This window comes from Acanthaster planci, linkage group LG13 (assembly GCF_054643075.1).
Source record: "Acanthaster planci isolate LZ-2023a linkage group LG13, COTS_SCS, whole genome shotgun sequence".
Lineage (NCBI taxonomy): Eukaryota > Metazoa > Echinodermata > Asteroidea > Valvatida > Acanthasteridae > Acanthaster > Acanthaster planci.
In genome coordinates this window covers 13091123-13107797 of record NC_141789.1, presented here as the reverse complement: position 1 = coordinate 13107797, position 16675 = coordinate 13091123, and the positions used below count along the sequence as shown (strand labels likewise).

Genomic DNA, 16675 nt, shown 5'->3' with positions numbered 1-16675 from the left:
TTATGCTGGTTGCTGCTTTCACTGAGGGGAAAATTTCACCTGGTGGCGTGACGCGATAACGTTATCTATCATCAGATGGGCGGCTGTTCTTAGTTGGGTTCTCACACAAGCCTGACTTTGGATGGATGTACAATTACTGTCTAAACTAAAATTGCGAATACGTATGTTGTCTACTTGAATACCCAAAGGCACAGCGCACAGACAAGAGACCTAGACATAGCTCTGGAAGCCCGTTTCGGACACGGTTACTAACCCCCTACATTTTTATGTTAAAGAAACAGCAATTATTAAAAACATCATGGTAACCTCCATGGGAACACATACCTCAACATGCTCAGTGTTATTATTAATCAAGGGATTAAATTGAGGGAGTGTAAACCATTCCATTCGAATTATTTTTCTATTGCTATTGTTTATTTCATTCTCTCCATCTCTACAGATGCAACTTGAATGCTATGATTGAAGCCAAACCAAATTCGCTACAAACGTAATAGCCAAGCAAAGCTGTAACCCAATTAAAAATTACGCCTATTCGCAAATGGAACTAAGTACACAGTATCTGGGCGATGACGGAATCAAAACAATGTGTTGGCGTTTATGGCGTTTAGGTCCTACGTTTGTACACGTCGACGTAGGCCTACTTCTGCAGCGCTAGAGGACACGTCATTATTTCGAAAGTTCTGGGCTGAGTTCAAAATTTCTGCAAAACTAACCTGACGCTTTGTTCTCGCTGAAAAGCCAGCGGGAAAAGACGTGAAACGAAGGTGGTGGAATTAGGGGACATTAATGCCAGCGCCAAGTGGCTGAATTTCGGCAGTGGCCGTAGTGCAGCGGTGAATGGTGAAAAGAGGATAAGGCTATGCGTGAGCATGTAGGTTTGATTTCACTTAAATTAACATGATTAAGTGACTTAATCATGTTAATGGTTGCGATATGTTATCAAGTAGTTATCTGTCACAATGACTGAAACGTACTTGTTACTTTTAGAAATTCCTGCTGAATTCTCCTCTAGGGAGATGAACAAGGAGCCCCCTATTTTTTATTTGTTTTGTTGTAATGAATCAAAGCCTACATCAACCATGTTAACTGCAACAGCTGCAGTCTGTGACTCTGGACATTTTTAGAAGGGAAATAAAGTTTGAAACATATGTGGTTTTGATTCCATATTGTAAGTTAGGAAGTCACAACAGTGTAGGCGTGGAACCAGACAAAGGTTTGTCATTGTGATAATGTTTTGGTTACTGAAAACCTCCACTGTGCATGTTCACCTGTGTTGTCCTTTCCGTTCAAGTTCCAGTCATGTCTGTGCTGGTCAAGTTCGGCATGATCATCAGTTTGCATGATCACCTAGTCCCATTGTGGGATTGGGCAATCCTGTTGAGTGTTGTCAATCTCCAACGTCAGGCCTACTTCCTTTTTGCGACAGACCTTCACCATGTTCACTACTGTGAATTCGAAAAAAATGGCTGACGGCTGAGCTATCAACAAATTAGGTCGAAAGATCAGCCACTCGCACAAAGATCGGACAGTACAGATCGGCCCAATTGCACCCAGTGGTTGTAAATTGATAGCGTTATTTCTTCTCTTCACTTTGTAAACAGAACCAGATGTTCCCGGTGATTTCTGGCCGAGTTTTATCACAATGTCAGGACAGGCGACACTCTGCCGAGGTCTCGTAGTTACAGCCATCTCCTTGCTTCTAGCCTGTGGGACAACTGGCAGCGAGGTCCAGGCAGCCAGCACGCAGCAGCAGGGGATTCCCGATGACGGTGGTCCCAAAGCCACTGTCTACGTCGAAGGGGCTAGAGTGGCAGCGTTCAATACTTGCAGTGAGAAGACGGCGTCTAGCAACCACTTCAGGTATGGCTGTGATGTTTTGCACCGGGCCTTTCATATATATGCGGCCTGTCACGACGAAATGAGAGTAAAGTCGCACTTTGTTATTTCCCATGATTACTATTACTATTTTTTTCGTCATCATCACATTGGACCAAACAAAAATACACAATTCAAGACAAGATGACAGGAACTAAGAAAGTGAACCTAATCACTATTGCCAAAAGGGAAATAGCCCCAAACGACAAGTAAAGACATGAAGACATTCATCAATAAAAAAAATCAGATACATTTAGAATGGTAAAAGATGAGTAAAACCACAAAATAATCATTAATTGGGCAAGTATTGTAAAAAGCCAGGCCAGAAAGCCAGGTAAAAAGATCTTACATGTACATACAGAAAAAAGGTTGACATTACATTAAAAATATATAAAGAGTAAAAACACCTCGTAATCATTAATTGGGCAAGTATCGTAAAAAGCCAGGCCAGAAAGCCAGGTAAAAAGATAAAATTACATGCAGAAAAAAAGGTTGACATTACATTAAAAAATAGATAGAGTAAAAACACCTCGTTATCATTAATTGGGCAGGTATTGTAAAAAGCCAGGCCAGAAAATTTTAGATAGAAAATCCGTAGTTAATTTAAACAGACGAATGAAGAACAGTCATTTGCAAAAGTTTAGGACCACCCGTAGAAAATGCATTAACCTGAAGGAAAACCAAACTTAAACCAATCAATCATGGCAACTTATGTTTATGTTCAATGTGGAACCTTGGTACCTCAGTTGAACATTTTTGACAGTCTAATATTCAGTGTTCCGTCCTTTATTTCTGATTGCTTAGACTGGCTTTTTTTTCCCCAAGCTGCCTTGCAGACAAAATGTCATACGAGACCTGCCTTTGCAAAAAAATTTCACTCAAATGGGTATAGAGCTCTACACTGATGTTATGCACCACTGTAAAAACATATTATTCAGTGAGACAATGTAATGCAGGTCCAGTGACAGAAATACCAATAAAATTCAAGGTGGTCTTAAACTTTTGCAAATGACTGTATTTCACTCATTATGACAGTTCACAGTCAAAAATTGATGAGGAAGTCACTTTTGGGGCTTTGTATTACTTGGAAAGATTAAACCCATCTATTTAATTTCAAAGTTTTGGCAGGCTCAGATATTCAGAAATATCCTTTTCTTACCAGTTTTGACAATAGCATTATACCTTCCTGGTCAGAAATGTTGAAGCAGTATTGGAAACAAGATGCAAAGCCGCGGGAAAAGTGTCACGTTGTCACCCTACTTTTAATTATCTTTCTTACGGGGTAGCCAGCAGGACCAGTAAAATTTCCACTGGTCCTGCTGAAAGTTTGGTAGTCCAACCAGATGTACTGCACACACAGCCGCATTGACCAATCCTTGTTAGGGGGCCTACATGTACATGTTAATATAGAGGATAACTTCTTGCAATCAAAACTAGGGGTGTTTCCAAAACGAGTGGATAAGGCTTAGATTTAGTTTCGCTGGTTCCAGCCATTTTGAAACAGTGTTCAAAACCACATGTTCAAGCTCTGACTGGAACCAGTGAAACCGAAGTCTAAGCTGAATTCACTCGTTTTGAAAATACTAGGCTTGCCCAGCGCATGGTGCACACACATGGCGATACGACAATTTGGATCGTTCATATGTCGCACAGCTAGGTACACGCAGCACACGAGCATATAACTGATTCCTCCATGCTACTAATTAGGGTAATATATTCACATATCTTTTGTTTTTCAGTTCTTCAATATTTTATTACATTTGTCACGTACATTTTGTACTGGCCCACCGGATCACCAGTTTTATTAGATCAGCTGGTCCTCCGACTTTTCTACTGGTCTTGGGCTAATGGACCACCGTTAATTTTAACCCCTGTAGTGTTATATACCACTGGAAAGATTTTTTTTTTCTGCTGAATAAGAAAATTACAAACATTTCAGTTTTCAAAAATTCCAACTTTCAGCTCATTTTGTGGTGATAGGTCCCATACAAAGTCATTCACTCGGATAGTGAAGTACCTGCGATAGCTGGTTCTTTACTCTAAGTTGATAAGGAAAGGAAAACTGTTGATCAGTGAGGATGTGAAACCAACTAAGAAACAAGACTTGATGTTTTACGTGGCATAACTCCATTGTCTCTTCAGGGATTTGATGCTCGTCAGCACCCTGGATGGCAAGGTCTCTGCCCTGGACTTGCACAACGCTGGATCGGTTCAGTGGACGCTTGACACGGACATTGGTCCCCTGATGGATGCCTCCATCAGTGATTTTGAGGTACGTTACCCATCTGTACTGTTTGACAGCCCTTGAATTTATGAGGAAAATAGTTTTTTTTTTTCAAAGCTTGGAGAAACCCGTAAGTAAAATATGTTGATGAACACTCGGGACGCAAAGCAAGGAAGTATTTGCTTTCCATCATTTTTGATGATTTGTCATTTGCATTTACATGTATGTTCATTTGAAGCAACAAAATAGGCCAACCTGATGAAATTTAGCTCAGTCAAAACTCTATATTCTGAAAAACTATATTCTAGGATCTTGATTGCAAATCAAAAACCTGATGAAATTTAGCTCAGTCAAAACTCTATATTCTGAAAAACTATATTCTAGGATCTTGATTGCAAATCAAAAAGTTACCAATTCCTATTGTGAATTGCACCCGAATTCAGCCTCCCAAACACGTTTTTCAGCTGATTGCATCGAGGCGATGTCGCACACTGAACCGACGAATTATAATAATCGTGTTTGCGTGCGAGTGGTGTCAATGGTTGCGTGTGTTTGGCCACATTAACCCTAACTCCCCAGAGTGATTTACTAGGAACCATACCCATTCACACAAATTCCATCACCATATGGCAAACAAAAACTGTTGGACTCTGTTTATTTAAGGTATGCCTGAACCCATGTTAAAGCACAAGCAGTTTAGGGGTACAGTACCCAGTGCCACAGATTCACACACTTTACTGATGTTCAATTCTGTGTGGTTAGGGAAGGTTAGGGTTAAGAACAAACTGCTAATGGCAATTTTCCAATTATGCATCGTTAGACACATCATTGGAAATGGCCTTCTTTCATTATTTTTTTCAAAATGACAACTTGCCAGAATAAATAATTTCACAAGGATGGGTCCCATAATTTCTCTAATTAAACCAAGTATGCTTTCAACAATGGTTTTGTCAGGGTTTTTTTGGTTGACTTGTGACTGGGTCCTAGCCATCTTTAGCCGAGCTTGTAATTTTATTAAGCAGTGAATTCTCAAGCAGTGACTTTTCTAGGGCTTTGTTTGGCTGATTAACAAGAGCCAATGCCATCCTTATGGTGAGAACCTTTGGCACTGACTGTGTCTTCATCTGTCTTGACAATGCCTCCTTTTGCAGGCTCATTAATGTTTTTTAATAGAGCATTTTCATGGCTGCCATCTTGCAGGCCAGTGCTTCTGTTTCTTGAGGTATGCACAAAGGTGGTTTCCCTGTGGAACAAAACTGCCCTGCAAGATGACTACCATGTAAAGCCTCTATAGATAGATTAATTCAATCCTGAATCTTGCACTGAGATTCAACATCGTAGCATACTTTGGAGTTTCCAGAATCCCCGAATCCTTGTCCCAAGGCAAGTCTGACGAACCCTTCGAGAACATCGAGCGTACTGTCGATTAGCCCGAGAATATGTTGCTCTTTCTGTTCCTCACTGTTGTAGTTGAGACCATCACAAGACCTCCGGTCTTAATTCGAGTCACAAGCTATCAACAAAAGCATTCTTTTTTGCATCGTTCACCCCATTACTTGTGACTGGTCTTGTGTCTGGTCTTGTGACTGGTCTTGTGTCTGGTCTTGTGATGGTCTTGACCACACTCCTGACAGTTCTCTTTTCCTCTCTCTATCTCTCATCTCCTTTAACAACCAAGGTTATTGGGCCGGACGGCAGCTACAAGGTGATCCCTTCCCTGGACGGCGGCCTGTTCCGCTGGGATGGGCAGAACGTGGAGCCGGTGCCCCTCAGCGCCGACATGCTGCTCAGCTCCTCCTTCAAGCTCAGCGACGATGCGGTGATGGTTGGGGGGAAAGAGACCAGCACCTATGGCATCAATGCTGGGACGGGACAGGTGGGCAGCATAGGGAAGGTGCAGGGTCCACCCCTTTCTCAATAATCTTCTGGTTTGTTTTCAAGCCACATTTGGATGTTCAGACAGCATCAGATCAACCAAAAGTATGACTTGTCCATCTGAGAACTGTAGTCTCCAGTGCAGATAAAAAGGTGCCAGCAACTGTAGACCTCTGTTTTAAGGGACCTGAAAAGGGGCAATGAATATTCCTTCACCTGTTTGACGGTTGAAAACTGTCGTAATACAAATTTTTACTCACAGTGAACTTTCCCCTAAAGGGTTCTTCCAGTGATAGTGGTCAGTCAACAGCATTTTCTTCTGCATCTCTCACAGTTTGATTTGATTTTTTACTTTCCATTCATCTCAGTTAAAACATTTGTTACCATTCTAAACGCAGTTGTTATTTTTATTTACTAATGGTAAGAGATTCCTCACAATTCTACATTTTTATCTTACGGAATCATTTTGTCATGCTTTCCGACAGATTGTTTACGTTTGTGGTGTGAGCGGCTGCCACATCTTTGAAGAGAACGAAAGCACCGACAAGGATGACATCATTGTCATAGAGCGAGTGCAGAGAACGTGCCGAGCTGTAGAACAGCGGACCGGAGCTGAAAAGTCAGTAGAAGCCACAGCGTCTGTCACTTTGCATTGAGTTCAGTGCTCACCTCAACTTGTACCTTTTTTGTTCCTGAGTCCCTCAAGCAGAGGCTGGTTGTTTTGGTTGACAAAGAATGTACTCACTGGTTCTTATTTTTAAAAACAAAAAAAGAGGAATTTGGTAATTTTTCTCCTTTCTTGACCCTAACTCAGCCAGACACAGCACAGTACATCAGGCGAAAAAGGTTGATGCACTTTGATGCACTGGGCAATCAACAGCAGCCGAAAAAAAAGGGGCCATGTTGAGACAATGGGATCTGCTGTAGTCCTATTGAACAATGCCACTGTTGGATCTTGTGGTGACTGGCAACCACAGACACCGAGGCTGGAGAGAGTTGACCTGTTGGATCTTGTTACAGTGGGCAGGCAAGCCACTTTGACAAACGATGCAGTCTGATGCGTATGGCAGGGTTTCTAGCCCTTGGAAGGTGAGGGTTAAAACTAAATTTTCCGTTGCTTTGATCTTTTTAAACTCAGATGGAATTTTAGTGTCGGCCAGCACGAGGTCTCTTACCTGCCCGGTGCCCGTAATGACGAAGATCTTGGTTCCTCTGAGTATGACTACGATGAGGACTATCACCAGGCAACTGTCTGCGTGGAGGAGTCAGAGGAGGAGCGGGCAGTCTTCAAGGTCTTCATCTCTCCGGGGACAGTGGGGGCCTACAGCGAGCAGGACCCCACACGCTTGCTGTGGAAACAGGAGGTGCGTAAGAAAGGAGATTATGTTTTTCCAGGCTCACCCCTTGTCATTTAGAATCTTGTAAATCATAGGAAAAATGCTAATAGACACCAGGGGTGTAGTCAAGTCAATCAAACTCCACTCGAGCCCCTACAGATCCACACAAATCCATCACCCGTCCTCACTAGTCCCTGCAAGTCCATCACCCGTCCTCACTAGTCCCTGCAAGTCCATCACCCGTCCTCACTAGTCCCTGCAAGTCCATCACCCGTCCTCACTAGTCCCTGCAAGTCCATCACCCGTCCTCACTAGTCCCTGCAAGTCCATCACCCGTCCTCACTAGTCCCTGCAAGTCCATCACCCGTCCTCACTCGTCCCTGCAAGTCCATCACAAGTCCCCACTAGTCCCTGCAAGACCAAGTCCATCATAAGTCCTCACAAGTCCTTGTAGGTCCATCACACACTATCCAGTCTGAAGCCCAGTCACAGGCTGTTCAAGCAAACTGTATCAAAACCATAACTTGTGACTGGTCATGTGACAGGACTCGTGATGGACTTGTCACATATGGAGACGGAAATTTTACAGCACCCATTTTTTTTTTCAGTTCTCGACAGCTATAGCGGCTGCCTGGACCATCAAAGAAGGCAAGCTGGATCCGATCGATCTCTTTGATGTCAAAAATATTCTTCTGCTCGGTCCTGAGAATGACAGAGAGGCACAGCCGAACTCCCAGCTGCGCCCTGCCCTGTTCATGGGTAAGATTGCCTCTCATTAGATATTGAAAGGTCCCAGTGCATGTTTGGCCTCAACCTCATCCTCGGTCCCAGTTTTCATGGCTCTTCGTACAGTAAGCGAGCAACTTCTGCTCACTGTAGTTACAAAAAGCGATAAAGCATATTCCATGGGTTGGCAAAGAGTTTTGCTTGGCCATGTTTGGGCGCTTCTAGCAAAAGATGAAGGAATGACATCATTGGTGCCAAAATTTCTGTGATAGCGCTGTGAATGCAGAAAAATGGTTTTAAATAATTCTGTGGTAAAACCGGGCACTGAATTCCTACCCATTTGTTGCATAGTACCCGTGGGATTGTCCGATTTAAGTAACGTTCCCCTCAATCGATGAAATCCCCTATAAAATTTCTCCCCCCCCCAGGCGAATACAACAATCAGGCCTACGTCCACTCCTCCAAGGAAGTGCAGCACTTTCATCAGGCGGTCGCCGGCATGAAGGCAGCGTCGGCCGCTGCAAGCTCAAAGGACTACGCCACTGGCTTCCCTGCGCCCAAAGTACAGTGGCGGCCGTACATGTCGACAGCGCCCTCTAGGACCCCGATCGTGGTCAATGACCAGAGCAATCACAGGCTGGGGACAGCGGACAGCAATGCCATCACTGTGTGGTCGCAGTACCCATTCGGTGAGACTGCCGTTTTTATCACTTTCAAATCGGGAAAAAAAAAATTGAACCCTAAATGTGCTACAAAATTTGACTCAATCCCGCAAAATGAGTCATGAGGGAATTTTTTTCGATAACGTTGATTTATTTCAAAGACGGATTAACGCCAGGAAGATGTAAATTAATTAATTTTGGATTTTGCCCTGCTTTGTTTTGATGTATCACTCAGTTCAGCATCCTTAGTAAAATGGCCATTGTGTGGCTTAGAAAAAATTGTAGAAGAATCAGTTGGGTTGCCTTTTGTTGTTTTTAACAGGATTCTCATCTCAGCTGTGTTCCATTTTGTTACATTTAACAGGAGTCTCATCTCAGCTGTGTTCCATTTTGGTGCTTTTAACAGGGTTTTCATCTCAGCTGTGTTACATTTTGTTGCAAATTACCTGAGCACCTGGAGCAAATATCAGGGAAATTTTGTAGGGCTTGTGGGAGTTGTCCTTCAAGTCAAAGTGATCGGCTGTGATCTTTTCTAAATTTGCTCACTTCCCCCCATTGATCAGATGTCGGGTATTACGTGCTGCAGCAGAGTCCGGTCCAGTTTCAAGTCTATGGGCCCAAGAAAAACCCCAGCTACTCGGACTCCAACGACAGCGGGTCACGAGGCGAGAATGACGGCCTTGATATTCTCCTGTCAGTGTCTGCAGTATTCTGGTGGTAAGTAGTTTATTTGCGCTACTTGCGAGCTGAATTTTAAAAAATTAATGCTGCGGTATGCAAATGGCATGAAAGAGCCTTCGGGCAGAATACCTCAGTTGGGCTTGTTTTGTGTATGTCAACTTGGAGTGGCATTTAACAATGTGTGCGCACAAAATTTGGTTACCACCAATTGGCTGTGTAAAATGCGGTGCAGAGATTTCCACTAGAGTTCCAGTTGTCCAATAATTTAAAGTTCTCATCCGCTGGATGTTCATTTGTGGATCCAGGTCGCCCCCCCTCACCCATTTTTTTTTTTTGTTAATAATGAGAAAAGGCAATATTGGGGACTGTTTTACTTCCTTTGCTGTGTAAAAAGCCCCCAATAATAGCCTCACCCTCAGACAGGCCATGAAAGGTTACATGAAGAACTTTCCAGTTCCCCGCCCCCCCAGAAATTTAGGTCCAGAGCTACCCTGGGCAAACTTGGCAGGCAAAACTGATCAATTACATGGTAAACCTGGACTGTAACCCAAAGTCCCGGATGTTTTCCTTTCTATCAAAGCATGCTTGTCGTCTGTTCTCAGGAAGGAAATTCTGGCCATCAGTCTGGTCCTCGCCCTGGGCATGCAGTTCCTGTGTCACATGCTGAGGTCCAGCTCCACGCTCGAGAGAGTCAACAGCCTGAGCTTCACGGGATCCGTCAGTACGCAGGAGTCCATGTCGGAGGACACCGGTGGAAATGCGGACAACCAGCCAATGGAGTACAAGTCTCGGTAAGGCTTTGCATCGTTTTTGTTTGTGTTTTTGTTTTTTCTTTTTTTTTTTAATACCAGTCTAGGTGGGTTTTTTTTTGTGAGGGGTCTTAAATTCCTACTGGCCGAGCACATAGTCAGGAACTTTCAGATTCACTGTCTGTGAATTCACAGTTTAAAGTTTAATATATTTAAAATGCCATAACAGAACTAACAACCTAGACAAACAATTATTTTACACAAAATTAATTACTGTACAAAACTAAATCAGTCTTTTATCTGCTTTTTAAACTTTTCCATTTGTAGATATTTGACCGACTTCGAGCACCAGCAATGTCTCGGCAAAGGCGGCTTTGGCATTGTGTTTGAGGCCAAAAATAAGGTGGACGAGAACAGCTACGCCATCAAAAGGATATGCCTTCCAAACAGGTAACAGATTTTGCATTTACCCTCCTGTGGCATAGTCACTTCAGCAGGGATTTTGAAAACGTCAGTGCATGGAGTATTAGATTGGTTTTTGTTACCCCAGACCAGTAATGTAAGCGTTCGTGTACGCTGTGACAGGGACAAGTATTAAGCAGAGTGGACATTCTTGAAATTTGACCCCATATTGGATGCTGTATAAAGTCTAGGTTCTCAGTTCGGGGGGGGGACAGAATTCACAGAAACTGAAAACTTGAAGTCAACGACCCAGGCAGAACTGTGATCTGGAAAACCCTAGTGTATTGGAAGGTTTTTAAAAAATCTGTGAATTGTTTTTATGCATTGTCCGCAATTTTGTTTCAGAAACTGAAAACGTTAACTCAAAGAACGCAGGCGGATCTGTGATTTGAAAAACCCATACACTTGAGGTTGACAAAAAAATCAGTGAATTGTTCTGTTCACGTCTTGTCCACGTTTTCGTTCCCGTTTTAGGACCAAGGCTCGGGACAAGGTCCTTCGGGAGGCCAGGGCTCTGGCCAGGCTGGACCACGGGGGCATCGTCCGCTACTTCAACTCCTGGCTGGAAGAGCCCCCGGCAGGCTGGCAGAAGATTCAGGACGAGCAGCTCTTGGGAGACAGGTCAGTCCCAAAAAACGACTCCCCCTGCCAAAACCTCTTGATAGTCAGTGTTCAGGTTTTTTTTTTGTGGCATTGAGTGAGGTAGGAATCGAACCTGCGACTAAAGTTTGAAGAGTTCTTGAGTATAGAGGGCACAGATAGGTGTGTGGTTGATTAAACTCCACTCTCGTCAATTCTCAGGGTACTTGTTCGGCCAGATATTGATTATAATAGTCAATTCCTTTTTCTTGCTCATTTGATGATCAAAGAACATTGCCATTTTTTTATATTGACTTGCCCAAAATTGGGTCCCATTGGCACATTAAACTTTATAGAGATATGGTTTTGTGATGGATAATTTTAATTTTTTTTTTAAAAAGGAAAAAAGGGAATTTTGGGATTGGGTTTCAAAAACGTAAAGCAGGTCTCTTTGATTGTACCGAATAAAATGTTCTCGGAGAATGTGATTGTTCTTCATTCATACCCTAACAATTACCTTCCATCAAGTATGGAGCTTTTTAAAAGTCGGAATTTCATTTTTCTTTTGCAATCTTGTAGTGTGAATCCCAGCCATGCTACTCTTCTCTCACAATCCACCACGGCCAATTTTAACAAGGACAGCCTGCTGGTCCGAGACAAGGAGCAGTTCTTGAGCCAAACGGCCTTCCACCTCAAGGTCCCCCCAACCAGCCAAGTCGAGATGGAAGATTTTTCCAGTGGCGCTGTCGACTGCCTCACGAATCTCAATGAGGAAAGTGGCTCGTTCAGTATTGAATTCTGTGATGACACTGACGGCGACGCAGAGTTCAGCTTGACCCCCAAAGTGGATGAGTCGGCTGCGTTTAACCTCGGATTGAGTAGCAATTCCGATCCCGATCTCTTAACGCCTGTCAACGCTCCACTCTGCGTTCCATTTGGAAGATCTTCCAGCCTGGCCCCTGTCCGCCCAAGGGCTGGTCAAGATGATTCTTTCCAAGTGATATTCGAAAGTGATACATCAGGTCATGTCACATCAGCCAAAATTGGAAACAGGGACTCGGTCGGCTGCGACAACAGTCAAGTTGATCAACTGAGCTCCCCATCGGATTACAACCAAAACTCTGGTTCTTTCCAAGTAGGTTTCGAGAGTCGCAATCGCGACTGCCGTAAACCAGAAACGCGCAGCGCAGACTCCACTGGGCTCAACGACGACAGCGTGTTCTGCCACGAGAGCTCCGCGGCAGACCTTGACGACCACACCCGTCCGAGGAAAGACGACGCCACGGGCAAACACTCCCAGCAAGGCTCCCTGGCAGGGGCGGGCAACGCGCGGAGCTGCCACTCAGCACCCAGGGTCTACCTGTACATCCAGATGCAGCTGTGCCAGAAGGAGACGCTGAAGGACTGGCTGGGGGCCAACACGCTGAGCCGGGATCGCCTCCGCCTCCTTCACATCTTCCAGCAGATCCTAGCCGCCGTGCAATACGTACACTCCTGCGGCATGATACACAGAGACCTCAAGGTACAAGAAGCCTCCACCTGTTATCTGAGTCTCAAAACGTGAAGTCAAACTTGTTGGCATCCAGGCCTCAAGTTGAAAAGTATTCATTTATTCAAAAAAAAAATTGGGGGATGAGTTAGCACATGAATCTCATGATCAATAGGTTTGTTGCCTTGTCTGTGGACAGTTCTTGTTTTTGTAAATCTCTCCAAATTTTTCTTTTGCGTGAAATTCAAACACCTATCCAAACCTTTCTTCCAGTTCAGAGAATTTCAGAAAATCGAGTCCAGAGAAAAAATTCATTACAGCTTCGTGCACTTTGGTCTATCGAAGGAAATGAGGGACTTTCGTCGGGCTATTGGGAAGCAAATGTCAAATACAAATGTTTCACCTGTTTCCAGCCATCCAACATCTTCTTCTCAGTGGACGGGACTGTCAAGGTAGGGGACTTTGGCCTGGTGACTGCAGTGGACACCCAGCTCGAACCGGATGAGTCACTGGATGACGACCTCAGCAGCATCGACCTCAGCAAGAAGCACACCAGCCAAGTTGGTACCCAGCTGTACATGAGTCCCGAACAGGTAAGGCGAAAAGACAATCGCGTGGAAGCACATTTTGTCTTCCACCTTAATGTTTTGTCATCAAGAATACCACGTTTGGGTTAAACCTCCTCAAATGCGCAGGATAGAGAGACAAAGAGTGATATATGCAAAGTGTGATTTATAAATCTTATAATTTAGATGGTTGATCAGACATTAAGTTCTCTTTTTTTGCAGTTGAGTGGAAAGAGTTACGACCACAAAGTGGACATCTTCTCTCTGGGGCTGATCTTCTTTGAGCTGCTGCATCCGTTTAGCACCCAGATGGAGCGCATCATGGTAAATCCGCTCATTGACATTCCTTGCGGAGTTCAGGTCTTGGGAGTTAAAAAGTTGAAGTGTAACGTCGACAAACTTAACCCTACCCAGACTTCATCCGGGTGCCTGCTGGATTCCAGCTCTTTTATTCTAAGAAGGACTTTGGAGAAGGCTGGGTATACATGTACTGCATTTGTTTTTCTGTCACTCCACCCTAAAGCGGAGAATGTGTCAATGCTATTCCGCAGGTGATGAGCGGCTCCCGACAGCAGAAGTTTCCAGAAAGATTCGGCAAGGAGCTGCCCTTGGAGGTAGGCTTTGGCCGGACATTATTTTGAAAGTGGACCCCAAAGGCACTGCTCTCCGTTCATGTGAGAGCCGCGTCTTCGTTGTGCAGCGCCTCATCGAAATCGAAGATTCATGCAGTACTTATTTGGTTGACTTGGAGGGAAAAGTAGGGGTGTGTGTTGGGTCCAGAAGGTAAAGGTTTATGAGAAGTTTCAAATTGGGGAGTTCACAGATTGGCATGCCAGTGAATCTCACAGCTATCCACTGAGGAAGCTGTGATGCACTCAGGATTACTTCCACTTATCTTCTGCAATGTCACTCTGCTTGCAGACCAAGCTCATCAAGATGTTGCTGGCCAGCAATCCGGCTGAGAGACCGAATGCCGACGATATCCCGGAGAAAGATGCCTTCTTGCAGATGTACAGGAACTTTGTTCCACCCAATCTGCCTACCCACAGAGGGCGCTATGCCTCCAACTCCAGCAATTGATACCTGGTTGCCACGGTCGGACTTGCTCAACTTATGTACCGTTTGTCACGTTATCATGAATCAAATTCTTTTCATGTCGATTCGATGGCATATGACAAGACTGTCAGTCCTCTTTACAACCCGAGACCCAAAAAGTCTGTGAGTATACCTGGATACCCGTTTCTTTCAAAGGAAAGAACCTCAACATTACCATTTACTGTGCCCGCAATTGCAAAGTTTCTCTGTTGCCCATCATGCTTCTGTAATGACCTCTCAGAATCGTGGACTAGCAGGGACGTTTTTGTTTGGTTCTGAAATAATAGGAATAACCACATTCAAGACTTGATGTGTATATAACTTGCCCGGTAAATCACGCCGTGAAGAGTGATCAATTAACTTTTGTTTCTGGCTCCTTTATGAAGTTTTGTGCATGCTTACAGTTATTTGACTTTTCTAAAGCAAGAAATTTGTTTTCTTTGGAAGGTTTATTTAGATGTTAAGCATATTAAGAAATACAATCAACTGCAATACTTTTGATATAATTTTGAAACTGAACGAGGTGTATATTTGAAGGTCATTCCAGTTAAAGTAGCAGGTAGCTCATGAAAGTGAACATTTCTGTGAATTACATTTTTAACTTGCCCTTACAAACTTTATTTTAACTGGAGGTACTGCTCACTTTTACCCAAATGCTGATCTTCATAAAATCAGGTTGAAGGACCACGCAAATTCCCAGGAAACAAAACTGGAAAACATTCTACGAGTACTTTGTGGGTTTAGGAGTAGGCCTAACATGCCATTCACTTTCTTCCAAATCTATGTGTACTTTGTACAAAGTAAACTTATATATTTTATATCTTTATGTAAACCATTGACGTGTCATCGGCACTGTAAAATGGCCCTATTGGTTTTGTATATTTCCTTGTACATATTACGTTTTAAATTAAAGCACATGCGAGAGAACTGATGTCGTGATAGTGTTCAGATGTTGTCTACTGTCTAAACCTTTGGAATTTGAGCTTTATTTCAAGGATTTGTGCAAGTGTCATAACATAGAAGCGTGAATATGACTCTGTGACTCACTCCCTGGATTACTGAGTACAAATTGAAAAGAGTCTTGAGTGAACTTCAGGGCTAACTGAGCATTGTTGCCCGGAGTAGTTGCCTTGTGAAGGCCTCCCTTCGCTCGGACTCATGTTTCTCCCTTGATCGTTTCGCCGCACTTCTCACACACTTCCTTGGCGTTACTGACAGCCTCCACAGCAAAGGGGTTGAACTGGGTGGCCAAGTCCACTTGCAGCAAGTGAGCCTGCACTGGAAGATTCGAATCCCATCATTTCACCGACGTCGGGATAAGAGACAAAAATGACTCAAATTCTTTTGGGGCATCAACTACACACGTCAATGAGCATAGCGCTCAGCATCAACGATTAAAAATTTTCCAAGTTTTGGTGTCTTAAATTTTGCTTTCTATGGTGGTTGTTTAGCGTCTTCATTTACAAAGTAATGATTTCTGTTGACAATTTCAACCCCACTAAATATCTGTTTAGGTAGAATGCAGTGTAGGCCTATATGCTTTCACTTTCAGATGAAAGTTTGAGCTAAAATGGTGTAACTGCTATTTAAATTTTCCCGTTTTTGTTGAATCTCTTTTTGGGATTTACACTGAAACCTTGATTACCTTCTGAGGTTCTGATCAATTAATGAATTTTTTAGTTGGAACTGGTTTTTTTTCTCTTGTTATTTCGATGATTTATTTCTTTCATGATGGGTGGAATGTCTTACAGCTCATCGTGCTTAGCTGCTCCTTGGTCTTCTTGAGTTGCTTGCTCAGCATCTCCAGTTCCTCTCGTTCCTTCTGGTAGTGCTGGTCCTGCTCCACACGAAGCATGCTGAAAAGTGCCGAGCAGGGTGACAGATGAGTTTACTGAGACCACAAACACAAGTGCGGATAACTTTCGAGGTTTTTTTTCCTGCGGAACTATTAAAGTGGAAACATACATACATAAATAAAAACGAATAATTAAAACTAATAAATTTATTGAAGAAGATAAGCCTCTGCAGAATATCACACAGCAATTATTCAAAATGATAACCAGGTCAAGGCTAGCCGAGTCACTCATGGGCACTGCACTATGAACATGATGTAGCATAGCCAAGTTTTAACACAAATGACAAGAGTCGAACTCAATGTGTTTTTTCACTTTGGAGTTACAAAATATCTGAATGAAAGAACATATCACTTGCAATTTGATACTTGGGGTGGCAGTACCACTGGGTCCTGCTGAAACTGAATAAAATTTAAAAGGTACTTCGATGTCTTGTCCAAACTAACTTTCAGAATGTGTTTTACTTTTCGCAAAGGACCATGGGAAAGGAATCGGTACACGC

At 43.4% G+C, this 16675-nt stretch overlaps 1 protein-coding gene and 1 long non-coding RNA gene across 4 annotated transcripts; one reads left to right on the top strand and one right to left on the bottom strand.

Moving 5' to 3' along the window:
- The first annotated feature begins 571 nt into the window (after nucleotides 1-571).
- Nucleotides 572-15251, top strand: eif2ak3 (eukaryotic translation initiation factor 2 alpha kinase 3). The gene is made up of 17 exons (XM_022242630.2): nucleotides 572-871; nucleotides 1602-1860; nucleotides 4018-4147; nucleotides 5778-5975; nucleotides 6460-6593; nucleotides 7113-7338; nucleotides 7920-8070; nucleotides 8466-8726; nucleotides 9263-9416; nucleotides 9983-10171; nucleotides 10457-10579; nucleotides 11066-11212; nucleotides 11750-12692; nucleotides 13073-13252; nucleotides 13448-13549; nucleotides 13777-13839; nucleotides 14147-15251. The coding sequence occupies exons 2-17, from the start codon at nucleotides 1643-1645 to the stop codon at nucleotides 14303-14305; spliced, it is 3378 nt and encodes a 1125-aa protein (XP_022098322.2). The 5' UTR covers nucleotides 572-871; nucleotides 1602-1642; the 3' UTR covers nucleotides 14306-15251.
- Nucleotides 14751-16667, bottom strand: LOC147797009 (uncharacterized). Of its 3 annotated transcripts, none has more exons than XR_015427468.1 (3): nucleotides 16532-16667; nucleotides 16070-16176; nucleotides 14751-15598 (listed from the first exon to the last, which is right to left on the bottom strand). It is a non-coding gene; the product is annotated as an uncharacterized LOC147797009 (long non-coding RNA). The 3 variants fall into 3 exon arrangements; XR_015427467.1 differs by having other exon boundaries at nucleotides 16070-16265; nucleotides 16532-16657; XR_015427469.1 differs by having other exon boundaries at nucleotides 16620-16638.
- Between the last annotated feature and the right edge of the window lie 8 nt (nucleotides 16668-16675).